Source organism: Crocodylus porosus, unplaced genomic scaffold, assembly GCF_001723895.1.
Source record: "Crocodylus porosus isolate Cpor-Errol unplaced genomic scaffold, CroPor_comp1, whole genome shotgun sequence".
In the NCBI taxonomy this organism is placed as follows: domain Eukaryota; kingdom Metazoa; phylum Chordata; order Crocodylia; family Crocodylidae; genus Crocodylus; species Crocodylus porosus.
The window spans coordinates 16,224,265-16,249,120 of record NW_017728917.1 but is presented as its reverse complement, the minus strand read 5'-3'; the positions used below and the strand labels follow the sequence as shown (position 1 = coordinate 16,249,120).

Here is a 24,856-nt window from a genome sequence, read left to right as displayed (position 1 = left end):
CTCTTTCTTCTGTAGTGTTATCCAACGTATCCTGAAAGAAACCCCCCCTTCCTCCCCCATATCCATACAGCTTTGAAAACAAAGTGCATAGGGCTTCCCCTCAGAAGGGAAGTCCACATGTCCAGTTGCAAAAACACATCAGTATAAACTTAAATGACTCCTGGGACTGATCCATGTACAGGATTGCTGATGTCAGCAAGATAAAAACTTTTAATAAGAGCCCATTTACTGTTCTGTAACAGACAGCAGCACACGCTGGACTTATGCCAGGTGACACTTTGTACTTGGCAGACACCGTTCTCAAAGACAGCAAATTCTGTATGGAAATTAGAGCTACGATATCCCTCTCTGCCTAAGAGATTTTAGCACACAATCCCCTCTTCAGTTTTAAAGGGATTTGGATGCTCAATTCCTGTTAGGCAGCTCTGGAAATTCTATCTTCTTAACTGTCCCGGTTTCCTGCAAGACAGCAGATAGAGGCTAAGAGACAAGAATTTGGAATAGCATCCCAATAACTTAAATTCCCTTGGTGCAAGTAGGGTAACAATCTGCAGGGAACCTGCAGGTTATAATGGGAGTTGTGGGAGGGTTCACCTGGAGCTTCTAGGACAATAGCATGGAGAGCAAGTACATGCATGACTAAAAGCAGTGCTCTGCAGGTCCGGATTAATGCATAGGAAAACTAGGCTCATGCCTAGCGCTATTCCTGCAGGGAGAATGGCCCCGTCCACCACCCTTCCCTTCCCCTCCGCTGGCCTCACTACCACAGTGGCTGCTTCCTAGCAGTGGCTCCAAGCCCCACTCCCTGCAGACGGCAGCACCAGGGTGGGACAGGGGCGTCTCAACTGGCCCAGAGCCCACAAGTTTGCCTAGAGCCCAACCAAAGGGTTAATCTGGCCCTGGTGCTCTGAATAAATATCCAGTTGCTATAGTCCAAATAGGGTTCCTTTCTTACTGAATAGGTCCCTGTACATGAAACAAGAGAATACTTTCCTACAGAGGAGTATAATCATGGTACCCTGGCTGGTACCAAGAAAATCTCCAAGATCAGGGAAAATTTGTGGCAGAAATGTGAACCTTTCTGTGGAGAGACCAAACTCAGATCCAGCAACAAGTGCCACAGTTCTGCTCCTGCAAAGAGATCGTGGCAGGACTGGGACCCAAAGGTCAGGAGGCAGTCTAAGGAAATGTATTATATGATAACTGCCATACTGGGTTAGACTGAGGGTCCATATAGCCCAGGATCTTGTTTCTGACAATGGCAAGTACTAGGAGATATAGTGTATTACATATGACAATATATAATGTAATGGTGGACAGACACACACACACACACACACACACACACACACACACACACGCACACACGCAAAGAGCAGTAAAAGTGCATTGTGCTAGCTCAAAGTGATCTGGTCTCATATGTACATAATAAGCATATATCCCACTTCCCTTCACATCATGAGAATGACAATAGAAGAATATCCCCTGTTCCTTTAACCAGGAACATTTATTTTGACACCACAGTACATTATTTCAGGTACACAGTTAGGATGCACCAGTAAGTATCAACGCACCGCAGGTCTCAAATGGGCCAAAGTGGCACAGACAGATTTTTCCAAACACAGCATTACTTAGCCATTCAAATGCTGTCCACAATGGAAATAAACAGATTTTGTATTCCCCACCCACCTCCTCTGCCCCCTGTCTATTCAATGTTTCAGGGAAAGCCTCAGAGCCTTTCCAAGAAAACTTGCACACTACAAGCCATACATGCTTTGCCAAGTGAACAGGAAGAGGTAGCAGAGAAACACATAATTAGAGGAGACTTGACCTCCCAAGCAGCCAAGAGCAATGGAAATACCCAGAGACAATGCCAGCATTTTCTAAGAAAATGCCATGGTCCATTATTTTCTGCAGCTGAGTGTTCTCCATGTGCAGAAAGGTTAGGCTGTTCTGAAACAAGCTTGCCAGGGTCTTACAACAACTGAGAACATCACCGCGTCAGAACAACTGGGTCTTCCTACTCAAACCCCTATGCTGGTAGGGGGCTGCATTTCCCAGGGCTGCGCGGGCCTGGAGGGAAACACATGGATGTATCTGGCTCTCACGCAGGTGGCATCAACAGAGCCGTCTCCCTCTATTCAGCCCCACACACAAAAAGGTCTTTCTTTCAGCAGTGGTGCCCCCTTGTGATACAGTTGCAGCACAGTCGGCTGCCACCAGCTTGCCCATATGCTTCTCCCGGAGGATTTATTTTGTCCATTTAACAGCTTTGAATGGCATGTGGAGCTGAAACACACAGGATGTTTATTTGAATCTGCAGAGTGCGCCGTGCAGCTACCCCTCATAACATTACCCCAGCGCCCCGGGCATGAGCAAGCCTGCTCACTGCCTGCACTGTGTGCAAGGAGATGCTCTTTACTGTTACTAAATCCCATGCATCTGCCAACCAGACTGTTTAGCAAGCGCTTACTTCAAAGCATCCCTCTGCATCTCTCAGCGTTCCTCGCTCACTTCAGCCAGGTCAGTACCACACGATACAATGTATTATAAGCACACAAGGAGCACAAAAGCCTTGCAGCCAAGTTCCCTTTTAGGGGCACAGACATATGAGCAGAACTCCTTGTCCCTTGGTTTGCAGTTGCTTGGTTTTGCTTTACAGATAAAGTGCTAAGTTCCAATTTGACAGACGTATAAACTGCACTATTTTGGGGGCCAAGGGGCTCCTCTGAAGGCTGCCATCCTGGTTGTTTTCCTCATGCTCTCATAACAAACAAGAGCAATGGTTCAAACTAATGGAGCACAGACCCAGAATCAGTCCCTCCAGCATCAACATGTTGGTGTGGCTCTGTCCGGCTCCTTTCTCAGCTCATTGAGGTGGGAGGGAAGCTCACGCCTATAACATCCCATTACCCAACTGGCTGTTCTCAGGCTGTGTCTACTCTTACCATGCTCTGTTGCCAGAGCTTGAGGCAGCAGACAGTGGCTTTCACCACCAAAGCGACAGAGCACATACGTGCATAGGCCTTTTGGGTAGGTTCATGTGGCTCCATCCAGCCAAAGGGACCCCAGAGGCCACATGAAGCTTTGCTACACCCCGAGCAAAGCTGAAGTAACTGTGCTGGCAGGACAGAGAGTTCAGCTGGTGCACAGGGACTTTTGACACAGACATACTCACAGCTTTGCTGGAGCATAGGCTAGGCCAGGCCAGGCCTCATGCTACTCTGGCTTTCACTGTTTTTCTTCTGAGCCAATCCAACTTGGCTTCTATTTAATGGTTTTGAGACCATGTCAAATGCTTTACTGGCCATTAAAAATCTGTTACTATGACTCAAATCCCCTCACCAATGATTTTGGAGTTCTCTGTTTAAAACAGGAAAGCAGCCAAACTCAATAAGGCTCCTGCTTTACAACCCCAGTACTGATTTCTGCCCATGGTCCCTTGTGTCCTTCTCTCCTCTGATATCTGTTCCATTGTCTCACTGGTGGTGGTCAACTGCATTATGCGCTGGTTTAACTCTTTGGCCCAGTGTTTAAGGGGAAATTCTAATGTAGCTATATGGTTTTCCTTGATACAGAAAGAAACTGATGTATCTGTGAAGGGTAGAAAATTCAGAAGTTACAGTCATACTTCAGGGACTGAGTTATTCCTTGTGCAGAGAAGCAAAATGCTACTAGTTACATGAACAGCGTATGGATTTCAAATGTCTTGTTTACTACAGGCTATGGCAAATATTTAAACAGATGCAAAAACCCCATCCTCCGGTGCAAAAGCAGGATTCTATTTCCAACTCTGCCACTCATCTTCTGTTTTGACCCCAGGCAACTCATTTAAACTCTTTTCCTCAGTTTATCCATCTTGCGAATCAGAAGCAACATTAAGTCACCTTTGTAAAATGCTTTGAGGTTCTCAGGCAAGAGCAGAAATCATAGAAAACGAGGGTTGGAAGGGACCTCAGGTGGTCATCTGGTCCAACCCCCTGCTCAAAGCAGGACCATAAGTGCAACACAATACTAGAATTAGTACTGGGAATTCAGGACTGGCTTGGATACTCAACCAAATGCTGGCTAGTTATTGAACCCCTTAGTTCTACACATAGTTGTTAAGGAAAGTCCACATAAATGACCCATGGTAGTTCAACGCTTCAGTGCCCCCCAGGATGAACAAGTCATGTACATCTATTTAGAGCTCAGACTCTCTGTGAGTTCGAGGCAAGGCTAAGACAGCTCACCTTATACTTGGCTTGGCTCACACATCCATCGGACACAAACTCACCTTGGCTTCCATACCCGGCATCGATGCCCGAGCCGTCCCAGGATTCCATAGCACTGTCCACACTCGGGATTGTGGTGGAGTAGATCTCAGAGAGCTTGCTAGTTTTCTGAGAGTCGGTCAGTTCATCTTCTGGGTCACTCGCTTCATTTATGCTCCCTGACTTCTTGGGATAGGACTCTGGAACCAAAACACATTGCTTGTGCTTTCATATTTTTCCGAGTACAAGTGGGATACATTTTACTTGATGAAGATGATCAGAAACTGAAGATGTGTTCTGATAAACACATTTCCTTAGGTGATGGGCTACGGGGAGTTATGTTCAGACACTGGAGCAAGTCAAAGTGAAGATATCCCCTTCCTTATTCCTTGAAAACCAGGTCTCCTATGAAATAAATTTTCACTGAACTTCAAACTTCCTATCCCCCAAGGCACTAAACTTGGCACTAGCTAGTCACCTTTTACTATGGGTCTTGCAGATCTTCTTAAGAGACTGTTTAGAGCATCAAGGCTTCCTGAGAAAGGAGTATATATACACATGCCCTTCTATATATGCATCTGCTTCAGTATAATGTTGAGCAGAAAAGCAAGACTCTGTAGCTAGGAACCTCTGCGTTTTTAATATCAGCAGGAGTTTTAGGGCACTTCAATTAAAACGTCCCCAATCTTAGCTGTGATCAATGTCCCAGTGTCTCAGAGGAAGACAACAAAACCAGCCAACCAACATTTCCCACGCCACCCCCCAGCAAACCCAAAAGCCTGAGCAAACTCCTGAGGCTTACTATAGACCACCACTGACTGAAACCGCCTCCAGTGACATTATTGCAAAGCTGGAAGGGACAGCTAACTTTTTCCACTTCTTAGGAAACCTGTTTTCATATTACTCGGATTAGAACCATTTCCAGCAGCAAGTGTCTAACAGAGTTTGCTGACACAGACAGTGAATTTTTATGTTATTTTAGAAAGGTTCCCCTAAAACCTTTTAGCCAAATCTGCACAGCATGGTACAGACAAGGCCTTAAACCCCATGTATAATTTCACAATCCCCTGCTGACACTTGGTTACTTTCTGCAAATACAAAATTAATCCAACTATTTCCCCAGACCAGGGCTTGGAGACATGGAAACCTGGATTATGATCTGAATGCCCCAGCTCAGAGGCCTCTGTATTTCATTTTAGAGATAACAGGCCTTTTTATTAAGCATACTCTACTGATGGGATCAGTTTCTTAGCACAGCCATTTATCTGTAGCGAACATTTTAAGGCCTCATTAATTAGGCAGCCCGTCGGGCTTCATCACTCCCACCTCCCATTCTCAGGTTTCTACGGTCAGAGCTTCAGCAGGAATGGAGGCCCCTCTACAAGTGTGCAGTGCTCATCAAATGAGGACAAATTCTTTTGCCAAGCAAAGTTAAGCACCCTTAAGAAGTCCCCACTTCCCAAACATTAATAGGATTGCTCACCATGCTTAACCTAAGATTACTTTGAAATTCCAATTACTCATGATTCATTCTTACTGGTTAATGAGAACTTCACTGATGCTTGCATCTCTTCAATCATGTTAGTGGTTTACAGAGAGCTTCCACCAAGAGGCAACAGGAAGCAATGCTTATTTTGGAGAAGGGCTACAAAATTGAGCATAGTGGACAATACACAGACCTAAGACCAGTTTTCAGCTGGCCACAGTTTTGCCTTTCAGACAGGCACCTCCCTCTTCAAGCCTCAGATTCATCTGCAAATTGGGGGCAACAATACTAAATTTCTTTGTACAACACTGAGATTTATGCATAACTAGTGCCATGTAAGACAGGGGTATCGTAATTATTTCTCCAGACAACTTGAACCTACAAATCCAGACATGACTTCCCACGTGTGTAGACTTCCTTGGAGATTTGGGCACTTCCTACTTCCCAAAGAACTAGAAAGAAGGAAGAAGTAGAAGGTCTAGGAGGTACCAAGGTTTAGTACAAAAATGAAGATTAACAGAGGGAGGAGGAGAAGAAGGATTGGAGATAGGTCATGAGACTTTGTGAAGGGTTGAGTTTGACTGAAAATTGGCAGGGGCATCTGGGAAGAAGTTTTATATGAATATATAAAAAATTTAATCCTACCCTGATTGATTACCCCATGCCTAGGAACAATAAACCTTAAGTTATTTTTACAAGTGACCCACCTACCCTGGATGGGCCTCCTTTCCCTTCAGTGCTGCATCAGGATGCAAGACTGCCAAGCTGCAGGGAGGGGGTAGTTAGGAAAGACAGCCTGGGGAAGAGATCCTAAAACAAAAGCAGGTGGCTTTGAAGAGGATCTTAGGACCTTTAAACAGGACAACAGCCAGCATGAAACCTAGCCCATTTCCAAAAGCTGAATTAAGAAGCAGGCTTTTTCTTCCCAGGGACTGCCTGGCATTTCTTGCTAATTTGTATAGTTTTATTCAAAAAGAAAACCCACATGTTTCTATTTTTAAAGTGCTTCATTCTCCCTTTCTGCTGTGTGAAACACCTTCAGGGAAAACTGTGAAGTCACTGCTCTATAGTGCTGTTATGAAAAACATATTATAAATAAGTAGGAATTCTATCTAATTTCTTCCTGTTGTAGACTGGTACACACTCCTTTAAATGCCCATAGGTTGGTATTTGGAGAAAGAGAGGTGATTCTTAGACTGACTGTGTTTCCTCGTATTGTTTTATTTTAAATATATATTTTGTTATTAGTAATTTTTTTTTCCCAACAAAACTAATATTTCCTCCCAACCTTTCCTTTGGAGGCCAGATATACAGTCTCTGCAGTACATTTTGACCTTAGATAACAGAGCACTACTGTGCAAATTAAACCTGCATACTAACATAGCAGCAGATACCATTACTTGCTTTCTATTCTGGTTCTAGTGTGTCCTTTCAATAGGGGTTGCGAAGTCTCTTGCACCTACTTTCAGTTTGTTTCTTGATCTTCAGTGTTACAGTTTCTCCAGCCATTTGGAGTAGATGGATGGCTTCACTCAGTGGCTTGCCCTTGAGGCTCACATTATTAATAGCTAATATCCGGTCACCTACATGAATGGCTCCAGTCCTAAAGAGAAAAGACATGGTCAGAAACTTAGAAACAGCAGTCTTCCTTCAAGATAAGGACCACTGAGAGCTCACTAGAAGTACTGGAGAAATGGTCACCAGACTTTAACGGAGTATGGACCACTGATTCCTTTGTGCACCGAGTGTGCTCAGCACATTGTAGTTGAACATCTAACATTACATGGAATTGAATGTCCTCTTTCAGACATTACATGCATGTATATCCCAGTCACCATGCCAAATGCAAATATATTGTGATGCCTGTCATTCAGCTTTCTGAACTGAAAGCTCCAAATAACCCAATCAAATTTGTATGACAACCACACAAGGATTCCTGGTATGCATGATTTAAGCAGGTATCTGTGCATACAATATTGACACTAGTTCACAGTAGTGTTTGTGCCAGATTCACAAAAAGAACTCAGAATTAGCAAAGAAAGTTGAGTCAACTTTAAGCATGGACTTAGCAACAAAGGGCAAGTACGTTGCTGAATCCAGAGCACGTTGCTAAGCTTATACCAGAGAAAATTTAATTGTACTCCTTGTCAAAGTGATGTTTGCCATTATTAAATTCTGAGATCCAGAAAGCAATAGCTCCTGTTAATTTAAGCTTGTTGACTACATGCTACAGGCATGATAAGGGATCATACCAATTCTCACACTTCTTGTCTCAGTTATTCCATTACTCATTTACACCAGTGATGCACATTTGGTTCATGTCTGCCAACAACTTGCATTGGCTGGAAACCCTGGTAATTGTGGGTAATTCAGAACATACTTGTCACAAAACTGGCAGTTTAGCTGTAGCTGCTTGCTGGTTCTTGCTTCACGTAATAGCATTAAGGCTTCCTAATGGTAAAGAAGAAAGCAGAGGTTCTTCTTCCAGTAGCTTTACAATTTCACTTAGAAGGAATTTTCACATAATTGAATCTGAAAAAGCTGCAAGTCTGGGTCATCACATTGCCCAGTCAGAGCTGCAGTTCCTCTCAGCTAGGTCGCTTCCATTCATTGAGTAAATTATACTTGATCACAGTTACCGTAGAAACAAATATTTTTGCTTTCCTGCAGAAGAGAGCAGCTAATGGCCCCCCTCCCTAAAAGGTCCCATTCACAATGCAGGCATGCTTCCACAACTGGCCACTAGATGTCACTCGAACTCCATGAAAATCACACTGGAAAGCCCTCAGGAACAACATTTCTGTCATTCAAATAAATTATAGATCAAACTGGATCTGGAGATAAATGGCCTAAAAGTTTAATTTATATGGTTCATTTTTATTTTATATTAATGGTGGCATATTGTAGCCAATGCTTCCTTTTTGACAGTGGTTGCAATGTTTACAGACCACTTCTAGCAAGTATATCCACCACTGATTCGCAAATGAGAACAAATTTCCCCTTCCTCTTTCCCCCACAACAGGAGCAAGCCCAACTGGGAGAACATAACTACAGTACAATAATCACAAGGCTATGACTCAGTAGAGGAAAACAGTCACACACAGCAAGGTTTTTCTCTTTGAGACCTAGGTGGAGTTATTCAAAGTGATCAAGAAAGGTTTCCCTATGTGTGGGGCTGGGCCTGTCCAAAGCCTTCCCCCCTCCTGCCTCCCAAGAGGCTTCTGAAGTAGACTTTCTCTTGAGCATTTGTGCAAAGGAGGGGGATATCAAGCAGGAGCTAACCCACAACTATCAATTTCCTGCAGCCAGTATCAAACCTAATGTTGCAGATATACAAAACAGCCCAAAGAGCTTTTGTTCCTCGTCTCTCTCTAAATGGATGCGATTATTGCCAGAGCACGGGCCTGGTGGGTGCATTTGTGTAGGCAGGGGTCATGGATCTAGCAGTGCTCTGAAGTGGGCCTGTTCATTTGAGTGGAGAGTACCTGGAACGCCTGCCTAAGAGTTTGCCAGCCGACGTGCAACTTCTGGCCTGGCTTGAAGTTGGCCACTGAGAAGCTCATGGAAACAGTGCTGCTGTACTATAAGATCTCACCACATGCATCTGTGTTTAGACAGGAGGCAAGCATCATGTTACCAAGAGAAAGTGGCCGCCCTTGGACAGGCCTGATAATGTGTACAAGGATTAATAATGGGAGAGAGCTGCTGCTTGACAGTGACCCCATTATCCTGAATCCTCTGTAGTTTTCTATCAGATCAGGTATCTGCAGCAACAAAAAAATGCTCAAGGTTGAGATAAAACTATTCACTAGAAGCTGGGGCTCTTTAAGCCCAGACAGCTCATCACCCAGCCTGACACACATGGCAGAGCTTGGAGGACACTGCATTCCCGGTTACCAAGAAATCAGCTGCAGTTGCAGTCTCGACTGCCTCCCAACTGCTCCACAAAGTGGTCACAATGTCTCTATTGTTACACGCACACGGGGAAGCATCCACTGAGTGTTATTATTTCTGTTGAGCTACGTGCTGTGCTCCTGCCAAAGCAGGTTTGGGTCTAATTTTGAGTTCTCTATAAATCTAAATGATATTTCCCAGAGCCTGGAAGCTTTCCAATGGCGCTGTGCTGAAGGGGAAGGTGAGATGGATTACTGGCTAGGCCAGGAGGTCAGAATACTTGGAATCCAGCACTCCTGTCCCAACTCCTCTCCCCAAAATGATGCAGCAGTGCCTCTCCTTGCTCATGACTTCGCAGCACTTCTTATCAGGTCAGGACCAGAAGGGGGAACACAGGGCAGAGCAACTCTGAACAAAAATTTCCACTTGATCTCCTGGAAAATTTCATTCTAATCCTTTCCTATACGGATCCAACATTACCCTGACAACTCTACATGGCATCTCTTATTCTGCACCTGTGCTGCTGCTCTGCATGGGCACCATTTGTAGAGTTTAGATGACGGTTTGTATGGGATGATTTGCGTAGGGATGATCCTGCCTCAGGCAGCAGGCGGAAGGGGGTTAGACTAAGGTGACCTCTAGAGGTCCCTTCCAGCCCGACTTCTTTATGACTCTACAATTCATTTACTAGACTGCTACAGTGAAGGCATTACACGATTCCATTTCTCCTCTCAAAGGCTTTTATATCTTAAGACATGTCACTTTACTAGTGATCAAATTCACCATTGCAGCAGCCCTGGCCTGCCCTGTGCTATGGTCCTCTAACAACCAGCCATCAGTGAACCTTTCTGGGTAAAAAATGAACAGCCAGAAATGCTGTACAGAGGAAAAGAAGGAAGCAGGGTCTGAGAGCAAAGAAAGGCTTACCCTGACAATGGGAGAAATACCAGAGCAGTCCACCAGGGACTTCGCTACTATTGTTTCAGAGAAGATACCACACGGATGGGCAGCAATAAAAAAAGCTTAAAATACGTAGCTAGAAATAACCATTGGAAGGCAGTTACTTTATCCTCTCACAAGTGATTTCTTACTGTAAAAAGGAAAGCATTTGCTGGAAACATTTAACGGAGGCCTGCAAAGTGGAAAAGGGAAGTCGGAGGTAAGCAGAAAATAATACATTGACTTCCTTTGAACACTTAACTGCAGAAGGAAAAAGCACTGAATAGATGCATGGATGTGTATCCCCTGATCCCTAGCACCTGTCCACTTTCCTTGCTCAGGAACTTTGGGGACCTGTGCTTGCTTTTGCGGGAGCTCTGCAATTCAGGCGGTAGAGGGTGCTGTGTCCCACCGAGCAGTGGAGGCTGCCGAGCAGTGCATACTGAAAAGGGGCTTTCCTGCTCATCCGTAATAAGAAGAGATTAATTAAGATACAAGGTATGAGTCAACCCCACTGCATACGCTGAGTAATCTAGAAACATCCTAGTTATTTAAATCAGACACTCAGACCCACACACCCTATCTCATCTTACAAGCTAAAAATCAGCAGCGTTTGGTGAGAGACTACCTCATCTAACAGTGGCTGAATCCCAATTGAGCTTGATGTTGAAACCCCAATTCAGCCCCAGCACAACAGCCAAAATGCAACGTTATCCTCCTCATCTCCTGCCCAGCAACTCTGCGTGAGATTCTTTGTCCCCAAGCACACAAAATACTTCCCTTCACTGACTACTGGATCTAAATGAGATTTCAGGGATGATATTCAAGCTAATAGGTCAGGTGCTAATGGTACAGTGACCCTGTACATAGGCCTAAGGTCTTCACTGCAGCCACTGCACTGACATAGCTGGTGTAGGGGTATGATAGTACTTGGACTGTATAGATCCAGCAAATGTTAAGGATACATTAAGACCAAAGAAAAACCTCCCCTCAATGCTTCTTTAAGTCTGGCAAAAGATCACAATCCCCTCCCAGTTTCACTATAAACCTCTGCCCTGCCGGGGTTCCCATGTACCTCACCTTTCCGCCAGCCCTCGTTTGGTCAGGCCTGAAATAACGATTGGATCAAAAGGTTCCTCTGTTCCAGAGATAGTGATTCCCAAGGGGCCACCATACCTCTTCAGTTCTACTGTGTAGATAATAGCACCTGTTGTCTCCTGTTCATCTGGAAGAGGAAACAGGGATGCGGAATGATTTTTTTTTCTTTTAAATAGACAGGCAGTAGGGAAAGATGCCTTTTAGAGGCAAAATCCTGAGGTCACGTGCTGTGCTTGGACAGAATGGGATTTCTAATGTCCAGGCCACTTTAAAGAGAAGAACAGAAACAGTCCATAATCAACTGGAAGCCAGTCACCAGACAAGCTGTGCAGGCTATCTTTACTTGTTTGTGCTAGCTATAGGGAACTGCCATTAATGTGGTCAGACAGCAATTTGCACTGGGGTAACTATACCAGAGTTATCTTCATCTTTCCTAATCTTCAATTTGACCAGGTCTTCACACTGCTTCAAGATCTGCACGGCATCCTCCATTGAGCAGTTGTCAAGTCGGATGTTGTCGATGGCCAACAGCTTATCCCCTGGCTCCAAGGTTCCAGTTCTGCACAAGAAGGAAAGGAAGTGGGGGGAAGGGGAGGACGGGGAAAGAAGAGGGAGAAGGAAAGAGAACATTTATAATAGCCTTTCAGATCTTGCTATTCATTCATTTCAGTAACAGAGGCAATAATATTGCCTTTACCACTCTGGATCTTCTCCTAGAAACCCACCCCCCACCAGGGGCAATAGAATTTGGGCAGCTGAGGATTAGAAAAAAAACATTTGCATGGTACCTGTATGCATCTAGAGTTGTGCAAATATATTCATATCAACTCAAAACAGGTAACTTGCACCCTACCTAAAGCACCAGAAGAGAACCTCATGCTCACTCTCTCCTGGAAATCAGATTTCATAGATTTCAGGGTCAGAAGGGACTTATTAGATCATTGAGCCTGACCCAGGAAAGAGCGCTGCGGATCTTTAAAAGGTCTCTCAGAAGGTGGACAACAAAGGGCCTGAGTCATTTTTGACAGTTTTGGGCTCCGTCCTCACAATTCATTGCATCAGTGGCTTCTTTCATTTCTCCCTTCCCCAGAAGACATCCCAAGTAAGGAGTTGGGCCACAAGGTTTGATGCAGGGCAAAAGCTGGAGTTTGAGGAGGTGAGCACTTAAGCCTTTTTGAAGCTGCGGGAAGTTGATTCAGCAGGGCTCAGCCGACAACCCCCTTTCAAAAATTGAACCCTGTTTGGTCTGGACCGCTCTAGTCATCCACACTGAAAACCTCTCCTACAAGAGTTTGAAATGAGGTGGTCATTTTGAAAAGAGCCATTCCTAGACCATATGCATATATTCTTTGTTGCGATCCTATTAAATGATTTCTATTTCTTCAGGGAATGGTGCTGTGTTCACGTATGCACTTTTTCACTCACAACTGAGCAGTTCACAGGAACCAACACTCATGGATTGGGTGTGAGAAATTCCCCTTGCTACCTGTTTTGCCTTTAAATAGAGAGAAATGAGGTAAACATCTCTGTACTTTTGGATCTTCTAAAAAGCCTTGGTTCTGGAGCTGGGACCAGCTTGTCTGCTGGCTGAGCACCACAGCCATCATCAGAGCTGGGTCATGAAAGAATCTGTAAACCTAGACTTTATCATGAACTGACAAACCTCTGGATCTGGCAGAGTTCAAAGCCACATCAAAGTTCAGACCTCAACTCTGTGGACCTCTCCCCACCCCTTCATGAAGGAATAGGATATTTTCTGATGGGTTTGTCAGACAGCAAAAGACTGTACCCACCTGTGTGCTACACTCCCCTTCTTGATATCAGAGATAATTAAAGGTTCACCAGGCTTTCTACTTGCAGCTGCAAAAGAGATTTAAGTCAATAAAACTCTGCATGTGTATAACATTTGGTATAGGCTCTATCACCCTGTAGCACTGAACAGGAAGAAAAGGAAGTTATAAGGAGAGGGAATTTGCCCTAGTTTGGCAACAGCAGAGTTTCACACAGAATTTATCGGATAAACCTGGAATAAAAGGGGCTAACCCCACTAGACATTTACTTCCTGCCTACACTACCCAGCTGGTTTCTTTCAGTTTCCTTTGGAGCAAGGGGTGGAACCAAGTGTAAAAGGGCACCAGCTTCTGATCTCTGCAAAGGTCTAACCAAGATGCATGCACCCTTCAGAAAGCATGATGGTTATTCAAGGTGAGCAACACAAGGGGGTGACCTGACTGCAGCAGATGGCAGAAATGTGGGGCTTGTTTCCTGAGTATCTTATAGCACAGGATGATTTGGGAACTCTGAATAAATGAGCAGTCAACCTGGAAATCTGCTGGGTCTACCAGTAGCTTGTGGTGACATACGACTCATACCTCTGCAGTTAAACACTGGGTTTGACCTGCTTCTGTGAACTCTACATCTCAAAACTGTAGCCACTCTTAATATCCCTAACCTAACCTCAGCAGCAAATGTCAGAGAGACGTCTGTAGCTGCACTGCAGCATTGTTTTCATGAGCTTAAGCCCAGGTCTAATTCTCAATGGCATAACACTAGATTTACTTTCACATGACCCCACGCTCAGAACAAAGTGGAAGTTTTGGCCCTCAGTTTGTATATGGTGGTGACCAGGAATTACTTCCTCTGTCAAGATCTGCAATTCTATGTTCTCACTTAGTTCATAAGATAGCAATAGGAAGGAAAAGCGCACAGATCTAATGTAATCTATTAAAACAACAGTCAGCAACCTTTTAAGGCTGTGGGCCAGACTGGCCCTATTTGGGTCATTAAAAGATCACCATTTTCTCTGCACCATAAATTTACAAAACCAACTATTCAGTTTGTCTTATCTTCATTTAATTCCCAACCTGCAAAACCTGTCTCAAGCATATGTTGCTCAGGACTTAACTGAGCCTCGTCTCTTTGTTTAGCGCCTGTAATTAAGTGTTGGTTAGTGGGGTTACACCGTGGTAAAGTTTCTGTCATGTTCAGGCAAATAGAAGTGTGACTATGGAAACCCCCCTTTCCTTTGGTTCAGCTTAATTAAATGCCATTTTTCTTACATATGTGGCTCAGAATATAATGTGCATCTTGTTTTTGAAAGGCAGAATGGAAAAAAAAAAAATCTTTCCTTGTAGTAACTGAGCAGCAGCAACCAGAGAGCAGAGCCTCTGCATTGTTCTCCTCCCTGTGGCTGGCTGCAGATTCTACTTTGGATTTTAGCAGGCAAGTGGCAGAACCTACTTTTACCATATTTCTCACATAACAGACAGTCCAATTTCCACGAGCAGTTTTGTTGGTTTTTTGGGTTTTTTTGGCCGGGGCGGGGCAAAAGGTGCATGTTGCATGCAAGAAAATATAGTATGTTAGATACACTTGTCTAATGTGGACCTGTACATTTCGAACTTTACAGCATATAGTATGCAGCTGCAGTGAGATCCATCCTCCATTCAAGTTAAAGGCTTTTGATTTCAGTGGGGCTGTGATTTCACTTATAGTGCTGAAATTATCTATTAGACCCTGGTGGCATTTAAGCCATTTCCCCCAAGCTTCAGGTATTTGGTAGAATGGAAACAGCCACTGACAGCACAGGAAGGGATGGTTACAAATCCACCTGAGTAGCTAAACCCAGAGAAAAGACAACATTTTATTTAGACAAGGTAGGAACACATTCAATGCTATGACTTGAACTTCTGTTTTCTGACAAGACAGACAGGTGCTTCAGTGAAAGGTGAGCCGAACATCTTTTGCACATCTGAGACCTGGAGTCAAGGGAGACCCAATATCTCCCTCATTTTTGGAAAAGCCTGAAATTTTATGGTCAGTTATATTTTCAAAAATAGGCTGTGGTCCCTATTTAGAAAATCCCAGAAAGGGCTGATGAATCGCCCCTTCGTAACCTCATTGCTATTCATGTAGCAGCCTTTTGCCACAAGCATTCTTCTGTCACTTGGTCACACTCCATACTTATACCCTGCTATCCCGCCTTGGTTACAGCTGCTGGATGGCCTCAGCTGACATGATTAGTGCCTTGCAGCGAAGAGTGTGCATGGGAGGGCAAAAGTTGTACAGTCTACGAGCATCTCAGATTACAGCCAATGATTAACGTGCCCATAAGGTTTGTGATGTCACTATTTCACAGCAACTGAATTTGCATGAGCTTCTGAGATTAAAGAATCCAAAGCAAAATCCAAAGGAATAGGACAAAAAATCCCCAACATTATAATAAGTGTATTTTACAAGTTTAAAAACGTATGAACATATGTACTATTATGTGGGTTGCTGGGGGGGGAGGGGGACACCAAAAAACTTTGCTGGTCATCTTTAAGGAGGTACTTTCCCTGCCTGATCAAACCGTTCCATATTTCACTGTATAAAAGGTGGCCAAGCTGTGCTCAAGCCTCACTGGGTTGAGCATAATATTCAGGGCAGACGGGAAAGAATCAAACCTGATTGATCCGACAGTGCGGTAGCAGTGTTTCTGCTGAGTGCAGGAGAACCTAAGGGAGCTGTCCTCACAGCATCTCTTTGACAACCCATTGATGCACGTTTTTCATTTCATGCATCTTTTATCTGCAGATTGAGTGCTCTCTAGTTCAATTTACAGCTGGAAGTCAAACAAACTGAGAGGCTGTTTGGTTGTTCTAATTCACTGAGTGATAGAAAAGGTGAAGAGGAAAAACAGTTCATTTCTTGACTCGAGTAGTGACCTCTCTCCACCACGAAACCAACCATAACAGGGGACCTCTATTATGACCCTGTTATATCTCACTACTGTTAAATTTGGCCCCTTTTTCAATTCACAGTGTTTTGAGAGAGAGAAGAGAGAAAGGAGCCTATTCCAAGAAGGTTCTCAAGAACGTGTTTTCATTTAACCAGACCTGCCATCCTGTTTTTGATGGCAACCTGAAAGATGAGGTGAGGGGGGTGTGGGAGGGAGGGGGATAGAAGGTAGCATTGTATGGCAAGACACCCAAAGATGCATCTTAGGTGATCTGTGTCTTTGGAGGCTGTTCACAAAAACTGTGAGAGGAGCCTCCTGTGCACATCTACCAAGCCACATCATTGTCCCACTTAAAAGTCCCCCCTGCCAATGGCTGGCAAGCAGAGCTAACCAATATATCTCAGTGCTTCCTCACGCCTCCCTATCAGTCTGTTCTCATCTTTTGTCTCATATTTAGAAAGCTCTCAGAGGCAAGAATCATTTTAGGCATGCTTTGAGCCTGTCTGCCTGATCAGGATCCTAAGGGCACATAAGCACTGCTCTCCCTTGCTTTCTGGATCCCAGAGGGGCTTAGGCAGGAGCTAGGCCCGTGCATAGGCAGCAGAAGGAAACTATAAAGCCAAAAAAGGAAGCTTGATCACCAATTGCACTGATCCCCTTTCTGCTGCTCTGGTTGCTTCATTTGCTTTGTTAGCACCTATCAACTGGTAAAGTGGTGGCCAGGATCCTTTGTTGAACAAGCATTATTTTGCCTATGTAATAAAGCTGTCCTGATTTCACTGGATCAGCTGAAAGACTGGTCCAAAACCTGAGCCTCAAATCACCAAGGAATCCATTTTGTTTTGTTTATTAAATAAAAGCCCTACCAGGGACAAATATAAGGTTCCTTTGCAATCTCTTCGTGCATGAGAATACCTGTACTAGTAACAGAGCACCTTTATATTGTTGTATATCTATTCCAGCTAGACGGCTGGCTTTCATGGGCTTTAACTATACTCTGCCAGCTCAGATAAAGCACTGCAGCTTTGTATTGTAGATAAAACCTTTCTGTGCCTCAGTTTCCTGCTGCAAAAATGGGAGAAACAGTTCAGCTGCTCCAGAAACGAGGATCACAGAAAGCAACTAAAACAGATAGATCTATACAGAGAGATGCAAACTGATTTACTGAAAGGGGCACACTGGTCTGCTGCGGACACTCTTATCTTGGTTTACGAATGCCGAGGCAAACTAATTTAGTTCAAACTGCACTATTTTCTCAGGTAGACAAGGCCCATATATTTTCAACTTTAAACTATACTTTTCAGTGCGTTTAGCAGCACAGAAGACATTTTAAGGGCTACTCCGGGGGCCAAGAGCAGGCTCCATAAATCAACAGTTGGTGAAGTGAGGAGGAGGATGTTGTGGGGGAAAGAACTCAAAATAAGACCAGCGTTTGGCTGTGGTGACTGGGCAGTGATAAAAAGGCGAGATGATCGATATCGTTGTTTACTTTTTATAAATTGCTTTCGGTCTCTTGCCACCTCCGCTACGATTCTGGCTATCTCACTGTTTACAATATGATGGATGAAGAGGCTCAAAACACATGTCCGTTTTGTGTTTTTAATAGGATGCATAATGACTCGTATTGGTAAATTATTCCCCTTCTAGGAGCGTGAGCACACAGTGCACGCATCAGCGCTTCCTCCGGTTATAAATGCCTTTCATTATTGATTGAGACAAAGCAATGTTTTGCCCATGTGTAATTAAACAAATTGTAATAATGCCATCAGAGTGCATTTATGAAAGCAAACATTCATAAAGAGGGGGGAAACCAAAAATGAAACAAAAAAGCCCAATAATCTAGGGATACCTATATGTGAAAGGAGAAAAAAAAGGTAAACCTGAATCAATGACAAGGAAGTAGCATTCAAAATAAAATACACAACACTGGCTTCTTCCTCTATCATTCATTAACTTTAATGGCAGGTTCATAAATTATAAATGCTTCTAGCAGGATATTTATGCCATCGCATATCTATTTATTTTCAAAATCTTTAGACGCTGGACCATGACAGAATATTTTGCTTCCGGAAAAGTGCCAGAGTGGAACAGTTCCCAATTCATAATTAAAGCGGCAACTTTAACGGGGAAGGCAGACCAGAGAGAAAATACGATTTGGCCAGTTCCGATTGGTCAATATATCCCTAGTGGACCTGTTATTAACATGAAAGATATTGTCTGTGCACAAGTTCTAACCCTGGCCTTGAGAACGGTCCCATTAGTAACCGTGGCCAAGGCACAATCTATGGCTCTGCTTCTGTCAGCTTCAAGTGGAACACAACATAGACTCATCTATGGTGCTCCAATAGGAGCACCGTGATGGATTGGTTAAAGTTCATAAAGTAGTTTCAAAATTATATGCTATATAAAGTGTTAATGTACTGTTAAAATGAATGACAGATTGAATACCCATTTAACAGCAACAAGAACAAAATTGCACCCTACAGTGAATCATACAAAGTTTTCCCTGGGGAAAACATTTTTCATAGGCTAAGAAAAATTTCCTTTGTCTAATCAACCAGAATTTTCCCGAGGCTAAAAACAAATGTTTAACTTCTTTTAAGAGGTCAGGATATCGAATACACATAAAACACAATCGTTAGGTTTTTTACTGCCATAGATTTTAATCTGGAGGAGATTTAAACAAAGTCTATAGGAGCCTAAGTATGTCATTAGGACTGAAAGTAGCCTGAAATGGATGCGGATGCTTCATGGCACACATTCTGACAATCAAAATGCGGAGACAAGTCATTATGAGCCTGTTCTCTGAATTAGGGTGTCTAAAATCTCTTTCTGCAGTTACATTCACCAACACCTCTTTGAATACCACAGAGGCTTTTGCAAACAATTAAGCTCCACAACCAACATATCCCTCCAAACCAGGGAGAAATAGAAGAGACTCTCTGTAATACTTTTCCACAGTAACAGCGGTCACAGAACTAATACGAACCCTTCCACTGCAGCACTCATGACCGGAAGGGTGAAGCTGACTTCTGTGACTTTCACATCTCCACAAAAGAAATCCGAATGATAGACAACGGGTACATCGGTACTGACTTGCTCCCAAGCCCAGGACCACCACTGAGGGAACAAGTGCCAGCCTCTCACTCCTGCTCAGTATGCAACAAACCCCATACAATTAAGCCACGCTTGTCTCCCTACCCAGTCTGGCACTGCCACCAATGCAGTAAGCCTCGTTTATTTGCACCCATTCAGTGACCAAGCTACAACTCAGTAGGGCAGCGTGAAATTTCGCCAAGTTGTTTGTTTCAAAGCTGTTTTGACGTGTTTCAAGCTGTTTCAACATGTTTCGAGCTTGAAACAGTAAAATCAAAACAAAACAAAAAACTTTGAAATAGCTTTGAAACAAAATAAGGGTACTCGAAACATTTTGAAATGTTTCAAGTTTTGAAGCAGCCCAATGGCCCAGGCCAAGGGAGAGCCAGGGCTGTGCTCCGAGCGGCTCCGCAGCCCCATGGAGCTCAGCCCAGTGGCGAGAGGTAGAGCGCAGCCCTGGCTCTCCCCACTTCCCGCTGCTGGGCTGAGCTCCATGGGGCCGCGGGCTCCCGCATCTGTGTGCTGGATGAGAGGAAGCTGCCCCTGCCACCTGGGACCAGTGGCAGCATCAATCTTCCCCTGCGCTGGGAGAGGTCTGCGCCCAGCACCAGTCCCAGGCAGCAGCAGCAGCCTCCTCTCATCTGGCGTGCAGATCCGGGGGTTCACACCCCTAGAAGGAGTCAGGCATGACCCCAGAGCCCTCAGATGAGGCTACCATCCCGGCAATGTTTATCTGAATCAGGCAAGAAATGACAAAAGTTTCAGGCATTTTCATGATTCCCCATTATAGCCTATGGGCGAAACATCAAAATAACAGAACAGTTTTGAGGGGCGCTTAAGTACTTTAGGCAAATATTTACATCCCATTGTAGGGGAAGTGCTGGTGATTTGGAGAATTTCTTTGGTTAACAACCACTTGAAAACACACGGGGGGCTGGAATGATGGTGTACGGGTCTCCTTCCAGCCCTATATACCTAGAGGTTGTAGAAAACCCACCAACAGAAGCATTTTATGCCATTTAAAATATTCCACTGAAATCTTTTGTTTAAAAATTAATGGTATTTCTTCCCTCAGATGTATCCAATGCCAAATAAGCCCCCCTGGCTCCCCCCCTCCATATAACACTTCAGGTTTTACATTTCTCTCTAGTAACATTCACTTTAGTTTCACTTTGTAATCTGCCTTACAATGCAATATCTAAAAAAGTATGAAGTAGTAAGAAGTGAAATCAAGGGGCATTTTGGTCACTGCCATCTAAAATGTGTGAGGATTTCAACCAAGACTTTTAATGCAAATCCAGCGAATGAGGAACTAGAACGGGAATCAGGTGCTACCTGTACCACAGCATCTTCAGTTATCTAGCTGAAAAGACACATAGCAGACTAATTATGAGCAGTCGATACATAAGGGAATGTTGTATTATCAAAATATATCATCTCTGATAGACTCATATCCTGCCTTGACCACTCTACTTGTGTCGTCTACCTTTCCCTCATCTGTCACATACCCTTTTCCTTCTTTTCAACTCCACACTCCTTGAAGCAAGGACCATTCAGTTTGATGCAAGCCTAAAGCCCTGTAGATGCCACTAAAAACTAAATAATTTTCTTGTACTGTACTGTGTCCTTCTGAAAAGCTAGATTGGAAGCCAGTGGTTCTTGCTACTGCCAGCTGCTGTAACGACTGTCTAAGCCATACTTACAGCTGATCGTAATTCCAAGCTCCACACCTCTTTTCTTGGGCAGTTTAACATGGAAGGTACCACTGCTCGGTATGACGGACTCTATAAAAAACAAACCACAGATGAGAGTAAGCGTAGGGAAGGACAGAGTTTTCATTTATGGTGATGAACTACTTTGAACCTAAGAGAAAATTAGCTTGAATGCGCTTTACTGGTCTTAAAAACTGTAATGCAGCATAGTATATCGTTTATTCAGTGTACTCTTGTCACCAACAGCTTTAGGGATTTTAGGAAAAAGTTGACTTATTGAAATATGCAGATATTGTAGAGCCACAAATACAATTCAGGGCCACAGTATGGCTAGGTTCAAAGGGTCAAAGGCAGCTGTGCCAAAGCTGACATGAAATCTTTACATGTCAAATCCAAACCCTAGTAGCAGCTAATAGGATTGGTGACTCACTGTTGTGAACCTATGAATTAAATGCATAGGCAGAAGGCAGGGCACAGTGGCACTTTATAGACTACCTCTCTCTACAATTAAATGCATAACTATCTGAAGAAAATATTATTATTCACTTACACAGCATGCATGCCCATGCAGAGGAGTTTGTTAAATAGATGCATGGATTTAACCTGCCAGAACATATCTCTGTTCCTAGCTCACATTGATCTACCAGTTCCTCTTACGAAGGGCAGGGTGCATTTTTGGAACGGGATTTCCCTGCACTGAGGCTAATGATAAACTAGCAGAACATGTGTTAAAGGCAACAAGAGAGTGACAAATTCATGAGTGACATACCTGCCACATCGAATTCGATTTCCAGCACAACTTTATTAGTAAGAGCTGCATCACGCAAGAGCTGATTGGCTTCCTCCATAGTCCCATCTTCAGTTGCAATGCCATTGATGGAAAGTACTCTATCTCCTACTTGTAACAGCCCACATCTGCCGTCCAGATTGGAACGGAGAGGGAGAGAGGAACAAAACAAAACAATAGACGACGATAAACTACCTCTACCAGGCACATCTCAAGTCACTAAAGCTGTTGACAGCTTATAGGAATGGGACCAAAATATATGTGTGCGCGTGCGTGCGCACACACACAGAGTTCTAAAATGCACAAGATGGTGCAGGGAATCTAGTAACACCAGGAAAAATGTCAGAAATTCAGATGCGTCTTTTAATGGTTTGCCTACTCTTTAGCTCAGCCATGTTCTACTCTCAAGTAAGCAGTTCTTTTCAGTTTGCTGCAATTAACACAAAACTGTTCCCTGCCACCTCTAGAAATCATCATCCCAGCTGTGAAATGAGAGATAAAAGTGAGGATAAACTAGTTACCCTTATTCTTTATCCATATCCAATAGTACGCTTCTGTCTATGCATGTGTCCGAGTCCATTCGTGCCCAAACTAATGGCATTGAGAATTACACAGTCCTCTGATTAATATGTGGTTAATATTGAAGCTACAATCCAATGAACTCACCGAAATGTCTCAGCAAATTGGATAATCATTTATCCCTTGTAATTGCATTTCTGGAAGCCAAATGTACATTGATACTGTTTAACTGCCTTGAAAAGGCCAATATTATTATGGTATGATATCCCTCCATTATAAAACTGTGATGTCGCTTATTTTATTTTTTGTAAGGAAAAAAAGCTTTACATTTGGAAGCACCCTATGAATTGCAAAGTTAGGTTGCAGTTGTACAGCTGTAGGAGAGAGGCTCTGTGCTGTGGGTTTCATCTGTGCATATCAGCAGAGCAGATTTTTTTCAAAGAGGAAGCAATGCATTCCCAAACAAGCCCCACGGCCGTAACAACAGAAAGGCCCTGAGCCATGTGACAGAGGTCATCTATCCCGGCATATGACTTTGCAGGACCATGAATGCAGTATTCTTTATGATTGTTGAGTGGATGATGGAAAACCTAAACCCTTCTCATAGCCACACCTAACTATTACTCAATGATTAGAGAGGACTCAGCACAAGCAGTATTTTACAATTGTTCTTTTCTCACCTTTCTGTTCAGTTATTATGCTTGCCCCGAGGCAGAACTTCAGAATTTATAGTTGCCTCATTCAGGTAAGGGGACCCCAAATTTGTCTCAGTAGGAAGCACTGGGAGAAATGTACTGCTCCACTGGCACATTTTGAGCCCCTCAAAGCTCCTTATTGTAAATCTGACTCGAGACTCTTTACCTGCTATTGCATGACATCCAACCAACCCCTTCGTCTGCCTGAGCTTCTATTGATGCATCACAAAAGACAGACCATATCTCAACTACCACAAAGCTCACTCCACACCACTTAAAGTAATATTTAATTGTAAGAGAACATGTTACCTACCCATAGCACCATGGTTTAAGACTATGATGGTGCCATAGTCAAGGGAGATGAGGAAATGACTACTACTTTAAACAAGCCATACATATACGGTAGAAAGCCACACTGGCAAGGGAGCACACTTGGTAGTTGGGTGTGGAAAAATGCCCCTCTTTTTGCTCTGGCCTGTGCAAGTTGGGTTATGGATGAGTTGGGAGAGGGAATCCAGAAGTGATTTTGTGAGTGAAGTGCATTAAGCTGATGTTGTATGCTCCTTGCTGTTTGACTTTGCATCATCCATGGCGAAATGTCTCTTCATGTTATAAAATGTACATTTAAAGAGTTTATCTGATTGGGATGAACACACCTGTGTCTTATGATTATGAATAAATACTGTATCAATCAGCTGTGCAATCAACTAGATGCTTAAGTGGTCTCATGCATGTGCATACATTTGAAAACTTTAGCCTTTAGGACTGAAGAGGGCTCCCCAGGGGGTAAGGGCTCCTGTATGTGTCACGGGGTTTAATCCTCATTAAATTAAATAGGTTTATGAAATTTAACTTTATTTTGGAATGTTGCATCAGTGTTTGCATGCAGTAGGTTTTTGAACGAATTAAGCCCGGTCCTTGGCTGGCACCGCAGGAGAGCGAGAAGGTCCCATGCTATGCCCCCAGCCCAGGGTCCCCCATCCCATGCCGTGCCACACAGCTGTGGGAGCAGGGGGCTGGCATGTTGCATAAGAGGAAAAAAAAAAAAAGCAGAAGCAATTTGAAAGCAGCAGCAATTCCAAGGGGTGAACTACAAAAAAGTCACAGAATCATTTGGTGGACAAAGAGGCTCATTACATGTCTTTGAGTGCCTTTGTGTTTGGACACAATGAATTCACGGATGTGACATTTACACTTGCAACAAGCCAAACTAAACTAAGTCCGAGGAGTTTTAGTTGAATGCACCAGAAAGACTTTTAAAGCATCCAGAAAACCCACTTGTGCAAATAGTTGCGCCATTGCAGTGCAAGAAAGGGCAAAAAACATGGCATGTACAAATGCTCTAAAACTTACAGTAGAGGCGACAGAGACACCGTTTTCCCCATTGTGGGCTCTGCTGTTATTGCAATATGCCAGTCTCAGAAAGAAAGAATCAAAGAACTTCATGATCAAAAGATACTGCCTTATTATTACCCAGTGACACGAGACGAGCAATTGTGAAGCTGCAGTTCTTCTCATTGAGAAAGTAGCTTACATCTTCACCACTCACAGGAAGTGCAATTTTTCAGGTTTGTTTGCTCAACTTTAGATTTCTTTTTTTTCCCAGTGTGGCTGCAAAATAGCTGTGTCATGTCAGAAACATTTTATTTCTTTTAAT

The 24,856-nt window shown here is 43.6% G+C and overlaps 1 protein-coding gene across 3 annotated transcripts in view; it reads right to left on the bottom strand.

The window, feature by feature from the left end:
- Nucleotides 1-24,856, bottom strand: part of GRIP2 (glutamate receptor interacting protein 2) — a 114,359-nt gene that overhangs the window by 21,704 nt on the left and 67,799 nt on the right. For all 3 annotated transcript variants that reach the window (XM_019536799.1, XM_019536797.1, XM_019536798.1), the window contains exons 13-19: nucleotides 21,968-22,113; nucleotides 21,190-21,270; nucleotides 13,464-13,530; nucleotides 12,084-12,229; nucleotides 11,653-11,797; nucleotides 7,203-7,342; nucleotides 4,277-4,453 (exon numbers count right to left, since the gene is read on the bottom strand). In XM_019536799.1, the coding sequence (XP_019392344.1) occupies nucleotides 4,277-4,453; nucleotides 7,203-7,342; nucleotides 11,653-11,797; nucleotides 12,084-12,229; nucleotides 13,464-13,530; nucleotides 21,190-21,270; nucleotides 21,968-22,113 (902 nt within the window). The remainder of the gene's footprint in view (nucleotides 1-4,276; nucleotides 4,454-7,202; nucleotides 7,343-11,652; nucleotides 11,798-12,083; nucleotides 12,230-13,463; nucleotides 13,531-21,189; nucleotides 21,271-21,967; nucleotides 22,114-24,856) is intronic.